Here is a 17523-nt window from a genome sequence, read left to right as displayed (position 1 = left end):
GAAATACAAAATAGCTTTAAAAGTATTCACTTTAAGTTTCAATTAATTATTTTATCGTGTTCTTTTTCTTTCTTACAAATGTGTCATTTACTTTTCTTAAATCCTATTCTATCTTCTCTTGGGTTTTTTTTTTTAAGGTATCCAATAGTCGTTCTCAATTTCTTCTTTCTTTGCCTATGTAATGACACCTGGTGTTCCAGACAGAATTCAGCATGCCTGCATATCTTACATTAACAATTCAATCTGTCTTTCTTGAGGTTAAGAAATCCTAAAACATTTATTTAAATTCCTTTTGAAATATTTAAAAATCACATTTTCATTGCTTCCTATAGGATCTATTATAATAGAGACATCTGGTAATTTTTTTTTTCCTTATGAAGCTACATGTATCAAAACGTACATTACCTGGTGTTGACCATATGTTCAGGTTTAGCGAAAAAGGGGCTGCATTGCCATGTAACATTACTGTCACTCTCTCTCCCTAACGTGGTGATTGAACCAATATTTGTCTTCTGGCCATGTAGATGAATATGGACATCGACGTTCACCTTTGTTTTTCCTGAAGTCCTCATTCTGGTCTCAAACACAAAAGGCTGATCACGTGGTCCTTGAAGATGAAATGGATGCCGATCCCTCATCTCACGACTCTTTTGAACCAGTGCCTCCAGAATTCCATGGGAAAGAAGCCATTAGGTAATAAGGCTGCGGGTGGAGAACAGGGCAAAAAGGCAGGAAGCTAAGAGTTAGCACCTGAGGCAGGCAGTTTTCCCTTTTGTGCTCTGTAGACAGTTCCCACCTGTCCTCACCTACGCTGCTTCTATCACTTTCCACCTTGAGTTCAAAGAAAGATCCCTTTACCAACCCCTTACAGCCTAACATTGTTGACATTCACACTAAATAAAAGCTTAAATTTTACCAGCTAAGATAATTCAGCAAAACCCTTGCTTGGATTCAGTCTTTTATTTGTTTCTCTTCATCCTCAGCCTCCCTCGTTGCTTTACTAGGTCTCAGTCATTCATTCTTTGTCCTCACCTCATCTGTCTCCTTTTTCTCTCCTTTTGTTGTCCAGGCTGGAGTGCAATGACGCGATCTTAGCTCACCACAACCTCTGCCTCCTGGGTTCAAGCGATTCTCCTGCCTCAGCCTCCCAAGTAGCTAGGATTATAGGCATGCACCACCATGCCCAGCTAGTTTTGTATTTTTAGTAGAGATGGGGTTTCTCCGTGTTGGTCAGGCTGGTCTCAAACACCCGACCTCAGGTGATCTGCCTGCCTCGGCCTTGCAAAGTGCTGGGATTACAGGCATGAGCCACCGTGCCTGGCCTTTTCTCTCCACTTTTTGAACTTCTCATTTTTCTTCTATTTTTTGTCCTTTAAAAGAAGATGAAAGAGTAAGAAAGAAGGACAAAGAAAAGGCCTAGAGGTAGATACAAAGGGAATTCAGGAAGAGGCGCCCTTCAGAGTTAAGCTTATCTCATTCTGTGTGACAACAAAATGTCCATTGTGTTTGGTGCTGGTGACTTTTATTTCTAGATATGAGAAAATAGGAAGAAAATCCTTAAGATCCCTGACTATCCAAGTCATACCCATCGCAATGACCAGCCTGTGCCAGCCCCCTGCGAAATGTCTCAGATTATCCCAGGTTGCTGAACTTCTAAAGAGGCTATTTCATTTTGTTATTTTAGCCTGTTCCGTATTTATCTTCCATATTTTTATTTGTTCCATAACTAAGCTAGGTTTACTCTAGCAGAGCAGCTCAGAGCAAAACAGTGGCTTTATTCGATGTGTTTGTGTGTTTCTTTTTGTTCCTCTCTGATCTCTTTAACACCTTGCCCAATTATAGGTGCTATGGAATGATGGTAAAATGGAATTAAAAATAAGAATATCTAATTAAACAGCTTTGCCCGGGAGTGGTGGCTCATATCTATAATCCCAACACTTCGGGAGGCTGAGGCGGGTGGATCACTTCAGCTCAGAAGTTTGAGACCAGCTTGGGCAACATGGCAAAACCTGGTCTCCACTAAAAACACAAAAATTAGCCAAGCATGGTGGTGCACACCAGTAATCCCAGCTACTTGGGAGGCTAAGGCCCAAGAGTCGCTTGAACCCAGGAGGCAGAGGTTGCAGTGAGCCGACATTGTGCCACTGCACTCCAGCCTGGATGATAGAGCAAGACTCTCCCTCAAAAAAATAAAAAATAAAAAATCTAATTAAACAGCTTTATATGAATAGAGACTGAATATTTTATGAATAGTAGATGATAAAATAAGAAACATAAATTTGATTTGGCTTATGGATTATACACTTACCTGGTAAAATAAAACCATGCAGATTTAAGGGCCTCAGATTCCAGACCTATAATAGTACCCAGCATAAGTTAATTTCATTCCTTTATTTCATTCCTTTCTATAGCCATCATCACCATGTAACCAATGTCATCTTATATGCACTGTACATGCAAGATGAAATATTTCATTTACCTTCCAACACAGTCCTAAAGCCCTGCAAATTTTCAGGTTGTGAAACCTGAAACTTCATGACCTGGAATAAATACGTTGGTTAAGGTAACAGAGCCCTAGGTGGTTGTAATGGGATAAGCTTAGGTGGGCAGTACTGTGAACCTCATGCTCTTGCTATTATGATACATTGATCGTCCTTCTTACTGTAGCTCTTAATGAACCCTTGGAGACCTTGAATCAGGATAGCCAAAGATCTTTCCAACCTGTGCCAGTGGTTCACAGGAGCCTTTGGGTACCTGATGTCCGTGTCATCTCTTGGTCTAGCTTCCTTAGCTTTGCAACTTAGAGGTGATCCTGTTCTCCAATACTAATATTAGCTTTTACCCCAATCTATGGAACTTTTGCTTATAGGTCCCAAGCACAGTTAAATTCTTATAACTCCTCACATGATGCCAATGTGCAGACAGGGTTGGCAAGCAGTATTCTAGCTGATTCTGTCACACAACTATGACTGCATGACAGTGAAGACCTAGATCTTCATGTACCTTGAAGATAAGATTCGTCCAATCCTGTCTACCAAACTGGAAATTACAAACTGTATAGGAAATTGTCACTTGGAAATATGTTTTCTTTTTTTTCAGAATCAGAAATGTTACAAAAGAATATAAAGGAAAGCCTGATAAAATAGAAGCCTTGAAAGGTAAAAAAAAAAAAAAAAAAAAAAAAAGAGAGAGAGAGAGAAAATATTTATTGTATTAATATTGATTTCCTGATTTTAATTCAGCTTCACTTTCAGTGAGTAATCAGTGGCGGTATTTCAGGCTTGAAAAGAGTTATTTGAACTACATAATATTTTTTTTCTAACATATTGCTTCTACTTTATACAAGTTAGAAAAAAATGAATATGTTTTAGATACAGATGTATTTAGAATCAATACTGGGTAATATTGAGGTAGTCTAAGGATATTCTGGGTTTTTTTTTTTTTTCTACAAACTCAAGTTTGTCTTCTGTAATCCAAAAGCTATTGGTAGATACCGTATGTTTTTCTTTTGTGTGAAAATGTCACTTACCTCAAAGGAATTTTAGTCATGTAATAATTTACCATTCATCTATTCTTCCATTTAATAAATACTAACATTGACCTACCATATGCAGGAAATGTCAATGAACCTATTATATAGACATGTTTCATTCACTTAAACTAAGTCATTTCAAAATTTCAAAAGAAGCTATTTTGAGAAATAAGTTTATAGAGGGAACTTTTAATGTTTTATTTTGAATTTAACAACTCACTATATTTATATATAGAAAAGACAACCATTCAAGGAAATAAATAATGATTCATTGGCTCCATAATAGAATTTTGTCTGTGGTTTTAATTGTTTTTCTTCCTTTTTCTCCACCTCTTTTTTTCATCCCTTTATCTTATCTTTCTTTCCTTTCCTTTTTTCTTCCTAGATCTGGTATTTGACATTTACGAAGGCCAAATCACTGCAATACTTGGTCACAGTGGAGCTGGAAAGTCAACACTGCTAAACATTCTTAGTGGGTTGTCCACTCCCACCAAAGGTACAAACTAGTTTGTTTTCAAAGTCAACTGACAAATAAATCAGCTGTTAATATAAAGTTCTTTCAAGTGGTAATCACAAACACACATATCTAGGGAAAAACTGAATTTCATTTAATAGTAATATTCTACAGAAGTATGTAATATTTAATTGGTATACTGCATATGGAATCTGAGTACTTCATAATAATTATTTTCATGGTCATTAGTTATCATTTGGCATTCCAGCTTGTATCTTTCAGCTCTTTTTTCTTTTCTTTTTTTTTTTTTTTTTAGCAATAAGGTTTTTTTTAATTTTTTTTTAATTTTTATTTTAGGTTTGGGGGTGCATGTGAAGCTTTGTTACATAGATAAACACATGTCATGGGGGTTTGTTACACATATTATTACATGAACCAGGTATTAAGCCCAGTACCCAATAGTTATCTTTTCTGCTCCTCTCCCTCCTTCAACCCTCCCTCATCAAGTAAACCCCAGTGTCTGTTATTTGCTTTTTTGTGTTCATAAGTTCTTATCATTTAGCTCCCTCTTATAAGTGAGAACATATGGTATTTCATTTTCTGTTCCTCCATTAGTTTGCTAAAGATGATAGCCTCCAGCTCCACCCAAGTTCCCGCAAAAGATATGATCTCGTTCTTTTTTATAGCTGCATAATATTCCATGGTGTATACATACCCCCATTTTCTTTATCTAGCCTGTCTTTGATAGACATTTAAGTTGATTTCATGTCTTATTGCTCCCCATGATTCTGTGGGTTGACTGGGCAGTTTTTCTATTCTGGACCAACGTGACTGGGGCTGGATGATTTACCATGGCCTCACTCACATATCTGGGACTTCTGTTAGGGTGGTTGTCTGTCTCTTCCCACATGGAAATACATCTTTCAGAAGGCCCACTAGGATTCTTCACCCAATGATCCACATGATCCCAGCAGCAAGCAAAGACAAATCACTAGGTAGAAGCTCTTCATCAGACTCTGCTTGTATCACATTTGCTAGCATCCTACGGGGTATACAGGCAAAGCTAAATGTGAGGGGTAGACAAAGAGACTACACCTTGATGGGAAAAGCTGCAGATGGAAACAGTTTTTCAGTATATTATGCAACTAAAGTAGAAGTTTCTAATGCCTGAATTGTATAAACTATGAAGATAAAGTCATACATACAACATTTAATTATCAGTGATTTTATTAAGAAATATCTTAAGCCTTATCTTGATATTAACTTTTCCTTTGTTACAGGTTCAGTAACCATCTATAACAATAAGCTTTCAGAAGTGGCTGACCTAGAAAATCTCAGCAAGCTGACTGGAGTTTGCCCACAATCCAATGTGCAATTTGACTTCCTCACTGTGAGAGAAAACCTCAGACTCTTTGCTAAAATAAAAGGGATTCTGCCACAAGAAGTGGATAAAGAGGTACATGAATAGCTGGGCGTGGTGGCTCATGCCTGTAATCCCAGCACTTTGGGAGGCCAAGGCTGACGGATCACGAGATCAGGAGATCAAGACCATCCTGGCTAACACAGTGAAACCCCGTCTCTACTAAAAATACAAAAAGATTAGCCGGGCATGGTGGTGGGTGCCTGTAGTCCCAGATAGTCAGGAGGCTGAGGCAGGAGAAAGGCGTGAACCCGGGAGGCGGAGCTTGCAGTGAGCGGAGATTGAGCCACTGCACTCCTGCCTGGGTGACAGAGTGAGACTCCATCTCAAAAAAAAAAAGAGGTACATAAATGTGTTAGAGTTAATGTGTTGGTCAAAATGAGATTATTAAAACCTGTTTGCACTGAGTTTTAATTTTAAATTATTTGTGTGCAAATCGTTGTACAATTGTTGGACAAGAAAATCCGATTTAAACAATAGCTAACAATGCATACAATTTACAATGTGCCAAGCATATCCTTAACTTTTAATCTAATAAATCATTTATTCTTCATAGCAACCCTATAAGATAGGTGCTATTATTATCCCTATCTTATACATGTGGTTCAAGAGAGCAAGTAACTTGACCAACTTACTAGTTAATGTGCGTGACATTCAAACCCGGGAAGTTTGGCTCCAGTGTTTGTGCTTTTTTTTTTGAGATAGAGTTTTGTTCTTGTCGCCCAGGCTGGAGTGCAGTGACCCTATATCAGCTCACTGTAACTTGTGCCTCCCAGGTACAAGCGATTCTCCTGCCTCAGCCTCCTGAATAGCTGGGATTACAGGCACGCACCACCATGCTTGGCTAATTTTTGTATTTTTAGTAGAGATGAGGTTTCACCATGTTGGCCAGGCTGGTCTCGAACTCCTCACCTCGTGATCTGCCCACCTCCGCCTCCCAAAGTGCTGAGACTACAGGCGTGAGCCACTGAGACTACAGGCGTGAGCCACTGCGCCTGGCCCAGTGTTTGTGCTTTTAACCATTTACACTTTACAGCCTTGTATTTATAAATTTTTAAAAAAGGAATAAATTTTGGTGTATGACATAAATACTGTCTTTTGGTTAGATACAGAGAGTTTTGCTGGAATTGGAAATGAAAAATATTCAGGATGTTCTTGCTCAAAACTTAAGTGGTGGACAGAAAAGAAAGCTAACCTTTGGGATTGCCATTTTAGGAGATCCTCAGGTGAGTCACACTGAATTTGCAGGTGAATTCAAATTTAAAAAAATGGGAACTTTTGGTAATCGTTCAAATATTTTATTTGCAAACAACATGTGCTATAAAATATTCATCATAGAACATTACATAGAGTATCTAAATCCTAACCATAATGTTCTGTTCCATATAATTCATATGGTTTTTGCACTGTTTTCTGGAAGAACTTCACCTTTGTGGAAAACCGCTTTATATACTTTCCTTGTTTATAGATTTTCCTGTTGGATGAACCAACTGCTGGATTGGATCCCTTTTCAAGACATCAAGTATGGAACCTTCTGAAAGAACGCAAAACAGACCGCGTGATCCTCTTCAGCACCCAGTTCATGGATGAGGCTGACATCCTGGCGGGTAATCACTGGTTTCTGTTAAGTACCCTGAGGAGGACTTTAAGAGATCTCAAAAATATGGATTGTTCTCTGAACAGTTCTATTTTGTAACTCGGCAATCTAGCTGTATCTGGTAAATTGGACGGCTGGTGGTAATTTAACCTGGACACAAAGCCTCTTGCAACCATTTCAGTGTATCTTGTAGAATTTTGTGTAATTTGGTCACATAGAAGCATGATCTGCCAGGAAACTCGCTTATTGAAAACTAAGTGAAGTTTAGATTCTAAGAGATCAATCCTTTTACTCAGAATTGAGGGAAATCCACTTGAAATATTCAAATGATTTTTAATGTTTCATCTGTTAAAATATATAATGGGATAATTTTCTATATTAGAACATATATCCACAAAATTTAACCTCCCTGATGGGATGGATTGCAAAACACGGTGTGTAAACGAGATTAAAATGTATCTATTTCATTGAGTTGTTATCAAGCCCTGCATTTAAAACCTTAGAAGCTCCTGAATTAAAGTTTGATTATATAGATGATTATCTGTCGTTTCTTGCAAATGAATGGGCCACTTTTTAACAAACTTTCTTCTTTGCTCTTCTTTTTCAGACAGGAAAGTATTTCTCTCCCAAGGGAAGCTAAAGTGTGCGGGTTCTTCTTTGTTTCTAAAGAAGAAATGGGGGATTGGATATCACTTAAGGTAAGGCCACTTAAGAAGACTGGGAGTAAATGAGAACTGGTCTAGTGTAAGGCATGATGCTTGAAGCAAAACATTACAACACATAAGAAAAACTTTTATTATTACACACAGGTGTTTGTATAAACATATATACGTATGTGTGTCTACCTAGTTAGTATGTATATGTAAGAGATATTGATCTGGAGAGTTTAGATATTGAGAATATAACAACAAAAGTTTAGATAAATATGGTTTAAAAATATATATCTGCAACACAGTTTTTATTAACGGAGGTATATATTAAGGGCACCTTTTCAACTGATGCACTTGTATTTTACACCTTCTTCATCTCTCACCCAGGGTGTTAATATATTCTTATGTCGGCTACTTGCTTCCACTCCTCCTAGATCTTCCTCTTTCTTGTTCTTCTCCTCCTGTCCATCCTCTTCATTTTATTATCTTTATTTTGAATAGCAGCATATTCTAGCTGTAATTTATTGAGTGACTCAGATATGATACTTAACATTATTTTACTTAAATCTTCTATTTTTAACTTTTAATTTTATGGGTACATAGTAGGTGTGTATATTTATAGGGTACATGAACTATTTTGATACAGGCATACAGTCCATAATAATAACATCCAGATAAATGGGTATTCATCACCTCAAGCATTAATCATTTCTTTGTGTTATAAACATTCCAGTTATACTCTTTTAGTTATTTTAATATATGTTGACTGTATTCAACAATATATTGCACATATTAATATAGTCTGTATAGTCATATTAATATATTATGCATGTAATATAATCTGTGAAGAATGTCACAGTGATATAATTATATTCACATGTAATATAATCTGTGAAGAATGTGCTATCAAATACTAGATCTCATTCTACTAACAATATTATCGTACCCATTAACCCCACTACCCTTCCCAGCCTCTGGTAACCATCCTTCTACTCTATCTCCATGAAATCAATTGTTTGAATTTTTAGCTCTCGCAAACGAATGAGAACATATAAAGTTTGTCTTTCTGTGCCTAGTTTATTTCACTTAATATAATGATCTCCATTCCATCCATGTTGTTGCAAATGACAGAATCTCATTCTTTTTATGGCTGAATAGTACTCCATTGTGTGTATGTAACACATTTTCTTTACCCAACCGTCTGTTGACGGACACTTAGGTTGCTTCCAAGTCTTGGCTCTTGTGAATGGTGCATCAATAAACATGAGAGTGCAGATATTTCTTTGACATACTGATTTCCTTTCTTTGGGGTATATACCTAGTAGTGGGATTGCTGGATCGGGTGGTAACTCTGTTTTTAGATTTTTGAGGAACTTCCAAACGTTGTCTATAATGGCTGCACTAATTTACATTCCCACCAGCAGAGTACCATGATTCCCTTTTTTCCACATCCTTGCCAGCATTTGTTATTGCCTGTCTTCTGGATAAAAGCCATTCTAACTGGGATAAGATGATATCTCACTGTAGTTTTGATTTGCATTTCTCTGATGATCAGTGGTGTTGAGGGTTTTTTCATATGCCTGTTTGTCATTTGTATGTCTTCTTTTGAGAACTATCTATTCAGATATTTTGTCCATTTTGAATTGGATTATTAGATTTTTTCCTATTAAGTTGTTTGAGCTCTTTATATAGTCTGATTATTAATCACTTGTTAGATGGATAGTTTGGAAATATTTTCTCCTACTCTATGAGTTGTCTCTTTACTTGACTGATTGTTTGCTTTGTCGTGCAGAAGCTTTTTAACTTGATGTAATTTCATTTGTCCATTTTAGCTTTGGTCACCTCTGCTTGTGGGGTAGAGAAATCTTTATCCAGATCAACGCCCTGGGAAGTTTCCCCAATGTTTTCTTGTAGTAGTTTCCTAGGTTGAGGACTTATAATTAAGTCTTTAATCCATTTGGATTTGATATCTGTAAACAGTGAGAGATAGGAGTCTAGTTTCATTCTTCTGCATATGGATATCCAGTTTTCTTAGCACCATTTATTGAAGAGACTTTCCCCAAGGTATGTTCCTGCTCCTTTGTTGAAAATGAGTTTACTGTAGATGTATGGATTTATTTCTGCATACTCTATTCTGTTCCATTGGTCTATGTGTCTGTTTTTATGCCAGTACCATGCTGTTTTGGTTATTATAACTCTGTAGTATAATTTGAAGTCAGATGATGTGATTCCTTCAGTTTTGTTATTTTTGCTGAGAATGGCTTTGTCTATTCTGGGCCGTTTGTGGTTCCATATAAATAGCAGTTTGTTTTTTATTCTGTGAAGAATGTCATTGGTATTTTGATAGAGATTGTGTTGAATAAGTAGATTGCTTTGGGTAGTATGAACATTTTAACAATACGGATTCTTCCAACCCATGAGCATAGAATATGTTTCCTTTTTTGTGTCCTCTTCAATTTCTTCCATCAATGTTTTATGGTTTTCACTATAGAGATCTTTTACTTCTTTGGTTAAGTTTATCACTAGATATCTTATTTTATTTGTAGCTATTGTCAATGGGATTACTTTCTTGATTTCTTTTTCAGCTAGCTCGCGTTAGCATATAGAAATGCTATTGATTTTCGTATATTGATTTTGTAACCTGCAACTTTACTGACTTTGTTTATCAGTTCTAATAGCTTTTTGGTATAGTTTTTAGGATTTTTCAAATATAAGATCATATCATTTGCCCACAAGGATGATTTGATTTCTTCCTTTCCATTTTGGATGCCCTTTTTTTCTGCCTCTTATCTGATTGCCACAGCTAGGACTTCCAGTACTATGTTGAATAACAATGGTAAAAGTGGGCATAATTGTTCTGTTCCAGATCTTAGAGAAAAGGCTTTCCCCCAATGAGTATGATACTATCTGTAGGTTTGCCATATACGGCTTTTATTTTGTTGAGACACGTTCCTTCTACACCCAGCTTTTCGAGGGTTTTATCATGAAGAGATGTTGAATTTTATTAATTGCTTTTTCAGCATCAGTTGAAGTGATCATATCTTTTTTGCCCTTTATTCTGTTGATATGATGTCTCACATTGATTTCCATACACTGAACCATCCTTGAATCTCTGGGATAAATCCAACCGTGACCAAGATGAATGATCTTTTTAATGTGTTGTTGAATTCAGTTTGCTAGTATTTTGATGAGGATTTTCACATCAATATTCCAGTAGTATTGGCCTGTAGTTTTCTTTTTTTTGATGTGTCTTTAGTGATCAGGGCAATACTGGCCTCATAGAATGAGTTTCAAAGTATCCCCTCCTCCTCTATTTTTCAGAATAATTTTGAGTAGGATTGGTATTAGTTATTCTTTAACTATTTGGTAGAATTCAGCAGTGAAGCTATTAGGTTCCTTGCTTTTCTCTGCTGGAAGACTTTTTATTATGGCTTTAATCTTGTTAGTTGTTATTGGTATGTTCAGGTTTTGGATTTCTTCATGGTTCAATCTTGGTAGACTGTACGTGTCTAGGAATTTGTCCATTTCTCCTAGGTGTTCTAATTTATTGACATACAGTTGCTCACAGTAGCCACTAATGATCATTCGAATTTCTGCAGCATCAATTGTTATTTCTCCTATTTACCTCTGATTTTATTTATTTTTGTCTTTGCTCTTTTTTTTTTTTTTTTTAGTCTGGCTAAAAGTTAGTCCATTTTGTTTAACTTTTCAAACTTTTCAACTTTTTGTATTGTTTATTTCATTTCAATTTTATTTATTTCTGCTCTGATGTTTATTATTTCTTTTATTCTGTGACTTTTGGGTTTGGTTTCTCTTGCTTCTCTAATTCTTTAAGAAATGTCGTTAGGTTGTTCATTTGAAGTTTTTCTGTCTTTTTGATATAAGCACTTGTTGCTATAAATTCTCCATTTAGTAATGCTTCCACTGTATTCCATTGGTTTTGGCATGTTGTGTTTCCATTTTCATTTGTTTCAATAAAGTTTTCAATTTCCTTTTTAATTTCTTCCTTGACCCACTGGTCATTCTAACACATATTATTTAATTTCCATGTGTTTGTATAGTTTCCAAAGTTCCTCTTGTATTGCTTTCTAGTTTTATTCTATTGTGGTCAGAGAAGCTATTTGGTATAATTTCAATTTGAAAAACAAAATTAAGTCTTGTTTTGTGGCTAGCATATCGTCTATCCTTGAGAATGATCCATGTGCTAAGGAGAAGACTGTGTATTCCACAGCCATTGGATAAAATATTCTGTAATTATTTATTAGGTCCATTTGGTCTATAGTGCACATTAAGTCCAATGTCTTTGATTTTCAGTCTGGATCATCTGTCCAGTGCTGAAAGTAGTGTGTTGAAGACTCCAGCTATTATTATATTGGGTCTCTCTCTCTCTCTCTCTCTCTCTCTCTCTCTGTCTGTCTGCCTTTAGCCTTAATCACATTTGCATTACATATCTGGGTGCTCCAGTGTTGGGTGCACATATATTTACAATTGTTGTATCTTCTTACTGAATTGACCCTTTTATCATTATGTAGTGACATTCTTTTTCTCTTTTAATGGTTTTTGTCTTGAACTCCACTTTGTCTAACATAAAGATATCTATTTCTGCTCTTTTTTGTTTTCTATTTGCATGGAATGTTCTCTGTTATTATCCCTTGAATAAACTTTCTATCCTTATCTCTTTATCTCCTCCTTAAGGCCAATGACTCTTATACTTGCCCTCTGGAGGCTATTTGTTAGATCTTGTAGGCATGCTTCATTCTTTTTAATTCTTTTGTCTTTTGTCTCTTCTGAGTATTTTCTTTTTTTTTCTTTTTTTTTTCCTTCTTTTTTTTTTAAATTTATTTTTTATTATTATTATTATTCTAGGGTACATGTGCATAACGTGCAGGTTTGTTACATATGTATACTTGTGCCATGTTGGTGTGCTGCACCCATCAACTCGTCAGCACCCATCAACTCGTCATTTACATCAGGTATAACTCCCAATGCAATCCCTCCCCCCTCCCCCCTCCCCATGATAGGCCCCGGTGTGTGATGTTCCCCTTCCTGAGTCCAAGTGATCTCATTGTTCAGTTCCCACCTATGAGTGAGAACATGCGGCGTTTGGTTTTCTGTTCTTGTGATAGTTTGCTGAGAATGATGGTTTCCAGCTGCATCCATGTCCCTACAAAGGACACAAACTCATCCTTTTTGATGGCTGCATAGTATTCCATGGTGTATATGTGCCACATTTTCTTAATCCAATCTGTCACTGATGGACATTTGGGTTGATTCCAAGTCTTTGCTATTGTGAATAGTGCTGCAATAAACATACGTGTGCATGTGTCTTTATAGCAGCATAATTTATAATCCTTTGGGTATATACCCAGTAATGGGATGGCTGGGTCATATGGTACATCTAGTTCTAGATCCTTGAGGAATCGCCATACTGTTTTCCATAATGGTTGAACTAGTTTACAATCCCACCAACAGTGTAAAAGTGTTCCTATTTCTCCACATCCTCTCCAGCACCTGTTGTTTCCTGACTTTTTAATGATCGCCATTCTAACTGGTGTGAGATAGTACCTCATTGTGGTTTTGATTTGCATTTCTCTGATGGCCAGTGATGATGAGCATTTTTTCATGTGTCTGTTGGCTGTATGAATGTCTTCTTTTGAGAAATGTCTGCTCATATCCTTTGCCCACTTTTTGATGGGGTTGTTTGTTTTTTTCTTGTAAATTTGTTTGAGTTCTTTGTAGGTTCTGGATATTAGCCCTTTGTCAGATGAGTAGATTGCAAAAATTTTCTCCCATTCTGTAGGTTGCCTGTTCACTCTGATGGTAGTTTCTTTTGCTGTGCAGAAGCTCTTTAGTTTAATGAGATCCCATTTGTCAATTTTGGCTTTTGCTGCCGTTGCTTTTGGTGTTTTAGACATGAAGTCTTTGCCCATGCCTATGTCCTGAATGGTACTACCTAGGTTTTCCTCTAGGATTTTTATGGTATTACGTCTAACATTTAAGTCTCTAATCCATCTTGAATTAATTTTCGTATAAAGAGTAAGGAAAGGATCCAGTTTCAGCTTTCTACTTATGGCTAGCCAATTTTCCCAGCACCATTTATTAAATAGGGAATCCTTTCCCCATTGCTTGTTTCTCTCAGGTTTGTCAAAGATCAGATGGCTGTAGATGTGTGGTATTATTTCTGAGGACTCTGTTCTGTTCCATTGGTCTATATCTCTGTTTTGGTACCAGTACCATGCTGTTTTGGTTACTGTAGCCTTGTAGTATAGTTTGAAGTCAGGTAGCGTGATGCCTCCAGCTTTGTTCTTTTGACTTAGGATTGTCTTGGAGATGCGGGCTCTCTTTTGGTTCCATATGAACTTTAAAGCAGTTTTTTCCAATTCTGTGAAGAAACTCATTGGTAGCTTGATGGGGATGGCATTGAATCTATAAATTACCTTGGGCAGTATGGCCATTTTCACGATATTGATTCTTCCTATCCATGAGCATGGTATGTTCTTCCATTTGTTTGTGTCCTCTTTTATTTCACTGAGCAGTGGTTTGTAGTTCTCCTTGAAGAGGTCCTTTACATCCCTTGTAAGTTGGATTCCTAGGTATTTTATTCTCTTTGAAGCAATTGTGAAAGGAAGTTCATTCATGATTTGGCTCTGTGTTTGTCTGTTACTGGTGTATAAGAATGCTTGTGATTTTTGCACATTAATTTTGTATCCTGAGACTTTGCTGAAGTTGCTTATCAGCTTAAGGAGATTTTGGGCTGAGACAATGGGGTTTTCTAAATATACAATCATGTCATCTGCAAACAGGGACAATTTGACTTCTTCTTTTCCTAACTGAATATCCTTGATTTCTTTCTCTTGCCTAATTGCCCTAGCCAGAACTTCCAACACTATGTTGAATAGGAGTGGTGAGAGAGGGCATCCCTGTCTTGTGCCAGTTTTCAAAGGGAATTTTTCCAGTTTTTGCCCATTCAGTATGATATTGGCTGTGGGTTTGTCATAAATAGCTCTTATTATTTTGAGGTACGTTCCATCAATACCGAATTTATTGAGCGTTTTTAGCATGAAGGGCTGTTGAATTTTGTCAAAAGCCTTTTCTGCATCTATTGAGATAATCATGTGGTTCTTGTCTTTGGTTCTGTTTATATGCTGGATTATGTTTATTGATTTGTGAATGTTGAACCAGCCTTGCATCCCAGGGATGAAGCCCACTTGATCATGGTGGATAAGCTTTTTGATGTGTTGCTGAATCCGGTTTGCCAGTATTTTATTGAGGATTTTTGCATCGATGTTCATCAGGGATATTGGTCTAAAAGTCTCTCTTTTGTTGTGTCTCTGCCAGGCTTTGGTATCAGGATGATGTTGGCCTCATAAAATGAGTTAGGGAGGATTCCCTCTTTTTCTATTGATTGGAATAGTTTCAGAAGGAATGGTACCAACTCCTCCTTGTACCTCTGGTAGACTTCAGCTGTGAATCCATCTGGTCCTGGACTTTTTTTGGTTGGTAGGCTATTAATTATTGCCGCAATTTCAGAGCCTACTATTGGTCTATTCAGGGATTCAACTTCTTCCTGGTTTAGTCTTGGAAGAGTGTAAGTGTCCAGGAAATTATCCATTTCTTCTAGATTTTCCAGTTTATTTGCGTAGAGGTGTTTATAGTATTCTCTGATGGTAGTTTGTATTTCTGTGGGGTAGGTGGTGATATCCCCTTTATCATTTTTAATTGCATCGATTTGATTCTTCTCTCTTTTCTTCTTTATTAGTCTTGCTAGTGGTCTGTCAATTTTGTTGATCTTTTCAAAAAACCAACTCCTGGATTCATTGATTTTTTGGAGGGTTTTTTGTGTCTCTATCTCCTTCGGTTCTGCTCTGATCTTAGTTATTTCTTGCCTTCTGCTAGCTTTCGAATGTGTTTGCTCTTGCTTCTCTAGTTCTTTTAATTGCGATGTTAGAGTGTCAATTTTAGATCTTTCCTGCTTTCTCTTGTGGGCATTTAGTGCTATAAATTTCCCTCTACACACTGCTTTAAATGTGTCCCAGAGATTCTGGTATGTTGTATCTTTGTTCTCATTGGTTTCAAAGAACATCTTTATTTCTGCCTTCATTTCGTTATGTACCCAGTAGTCATTCAGGAGCAGGTTGTTCAGTTTCCATGTAGTTGAGCGGTTTTGATTGAGTTTCTTAGTTCTGAGTTCTAGTTTGATTGCACTGTGGTCTGAGAGACCGTTTGTTATAATTTCTGTTCTTGTACATTTGCTGAGGAGTGCTTTACTTCCAATTACGTGGTCAATTTTGGAGTAAGTACGATGTGGTGCTGAGAAGAATGTATATTCTGTTGATTTGGGGTGGAGAGTTCTATAGATGTCTATTAGGTCTGCTTGCTGCAGAGATGAGTTCAATTCCTGGATATCCTTGTTAACTTTCTGTCTCGTTGATCTGTCTAATGTTGACAGTGGAGTGTTGAAGTCTCCCATTATTATTGTATGGGAGTCTAAGTCTCTTTGTAAGTCTCTAAGGACTTGCTTTATGAATCTGGAAGCTCCTGTATTGGGTGCATATATATTTAGGATAGTTAGCTCTTCCTGTTGAATTGATCCCTTTACCATTATGTAATGGCCTTCTTTGTCTCTTTTGATCTTTGATGGTTTAAAGTCTGTTTTATCAGAGACTAGTATTGCAACCCCTGCTTTTTTTTGTTCTCCATTTGCTTGGTAAATCTTCCTCCATCCCTTTATTTTGAGCCTATGTATGTCTCTGCATGTGAGATGGGTCTCCTGAATACAGCAGACTGATGGGTCTTGACTCTTTATCCAGTTTGCCAGTCTGTGTCTTTTAATTGGATCATTTAGTCCATTTACATTTAAGGTTAATATTGTTATGTGTGAACTTGATCCTGCCATTATGATATTAACTGGTTATTTTGCTCGTTAGTTGATGCAGTTTCTTCCTAGCCTCGATGGTCTTTACATTTTGGCATGTTTTTGCAATGGCTGGTACCGGTTGTTCCTTTCCATGTTTAGTGCTTCCTTCAGGGTCTCTTGTAAGGCAGGCCTAGTGGTGACAAAATCTCTAAGCATTTGCTTATCTGTAAAGGATTTTATTTCTCCTTCACTTATGAAACTTAGTTTGGCTGGATATGAAATTCTGGGTTTAAAATTCTTTTCTTTAAGAATGTTGAATATTGGCCCCCACTCTCTTCTGGCTTGGAGAGTTTCTGCCGAGAGATCTGCTGTTAGTCTGATGGGCTTCCCTTTGTGGGTAACCCGACCTTTCTCTCTGGCTGCCCTTAAGATTTTTTCCTTCATTTCAACTTTGGTGAATCTGGCAATTATGTGTCTTGGAGTTGCTCTTCTCAAGGAGTATCTTTGTGGCGTTCTCTGTATTTCCTGGATTTGAATGTTGGCCTGCCCTACTAGGTTGGGGAAGTTCTCCTGGATGATATCCTGAAGAGTGTTTTCCAACTTGGTTCCATTTTCCCCCTCACTTTCAGGCACCCCAATCAGACGTAGATTTGGTCTTTTTACATAATCCCATACTTCTTGCAGGCTTTGTTCATTTCTTTTTCTTCTTTTTTCTTTTGGTTTCTCTTCTCGCTTCATTTCATTCATTTGATCCTCAATCGCTGATACTCTTTCTTCCAGTTGATCGAGTCGGTTACTGAAGCTTGTGCATTTGTCACGTATTTCTCGTGTCATGGTTTTCATCTCTTTCATTTCGTTTATGACCTTCTCTGCATTAATTACTCTAGCCATCAATTCTTCCACTTTTTTTTCAAGATTTTTAGTTTCTTTGCACTGGGTACGTAATTCCTCCTTTAGCTCTGAGAAATTTGATGGACTGAAGCCTTCTTCTCTCATCTCGTCAAAGTCATTCT

At 37.0% G+C, this 17523-nt stretch overlaps 1 protein-coding gene across 7 annotated transcripts in view; it reads left to right on the top strand.

Moving 5' to 3' along the window:
* Positions 1-17523, top strand: part of ABCA8 (ATP binding cassette subfamily A member 8) — an 85657-nt gene that overhangs the window by 26917 nt on the left and 41217 nt on the right. For 5 of the 7 annotated variants that reach the window (XR_012426072.1, XR_012426073.1, XM_065531906.2 and 2 more), the window contains exons 10-16: positions 525-693; positions 3100-3158; positions 3918-4028; positions 5267-5442; positions 6513-6632; positions 6875-7013; positions 7611-7701. Coding sequence is in view for 5 of the 7 variants with exons in the window: in XM_065531906.2 (XP_065387978.1) it covers positions 525-693; positions 3100-3158; positions 3918-4028; positions 5267-5442; positions 6513-6632; positions 6875-7013; positions 7611-7701 (865 nt within the window). In the remaining 2 variants the exon portion in view is untranslated. The remainder of the gene's footprint in view (positions 1-524; positions 694-3099; positions 3159-3917; positions 4029-5266; positions 5443-6512; positions 6633-6874; positions 7014-7610; positions 7702-17523) is intronic. The other 2 variants (XM_045374503.2, XM_074020256.1) reach the window with 1 other exon arrangement.

Source organism: Macaca fascicularis, chromosome 16 (genome assembly GCF_037993035.2).
Source record: "Macaca fascicularis isolate 582-1 chromosome 16, T2T-MFA8v1.1".
In the NCBI taxonomy this organism is placed as follows: Eukaryota; Metazoa; Chordata; class Mammalia; order Primates; family Cercopithecidae; genus Macaca; species Macaca fascicularis.
The sequence above is the reverse complement of the archived record's forward strand: the minus strand, read 5'-3'. Positions and strand labels throughout refer to the sequence as shown.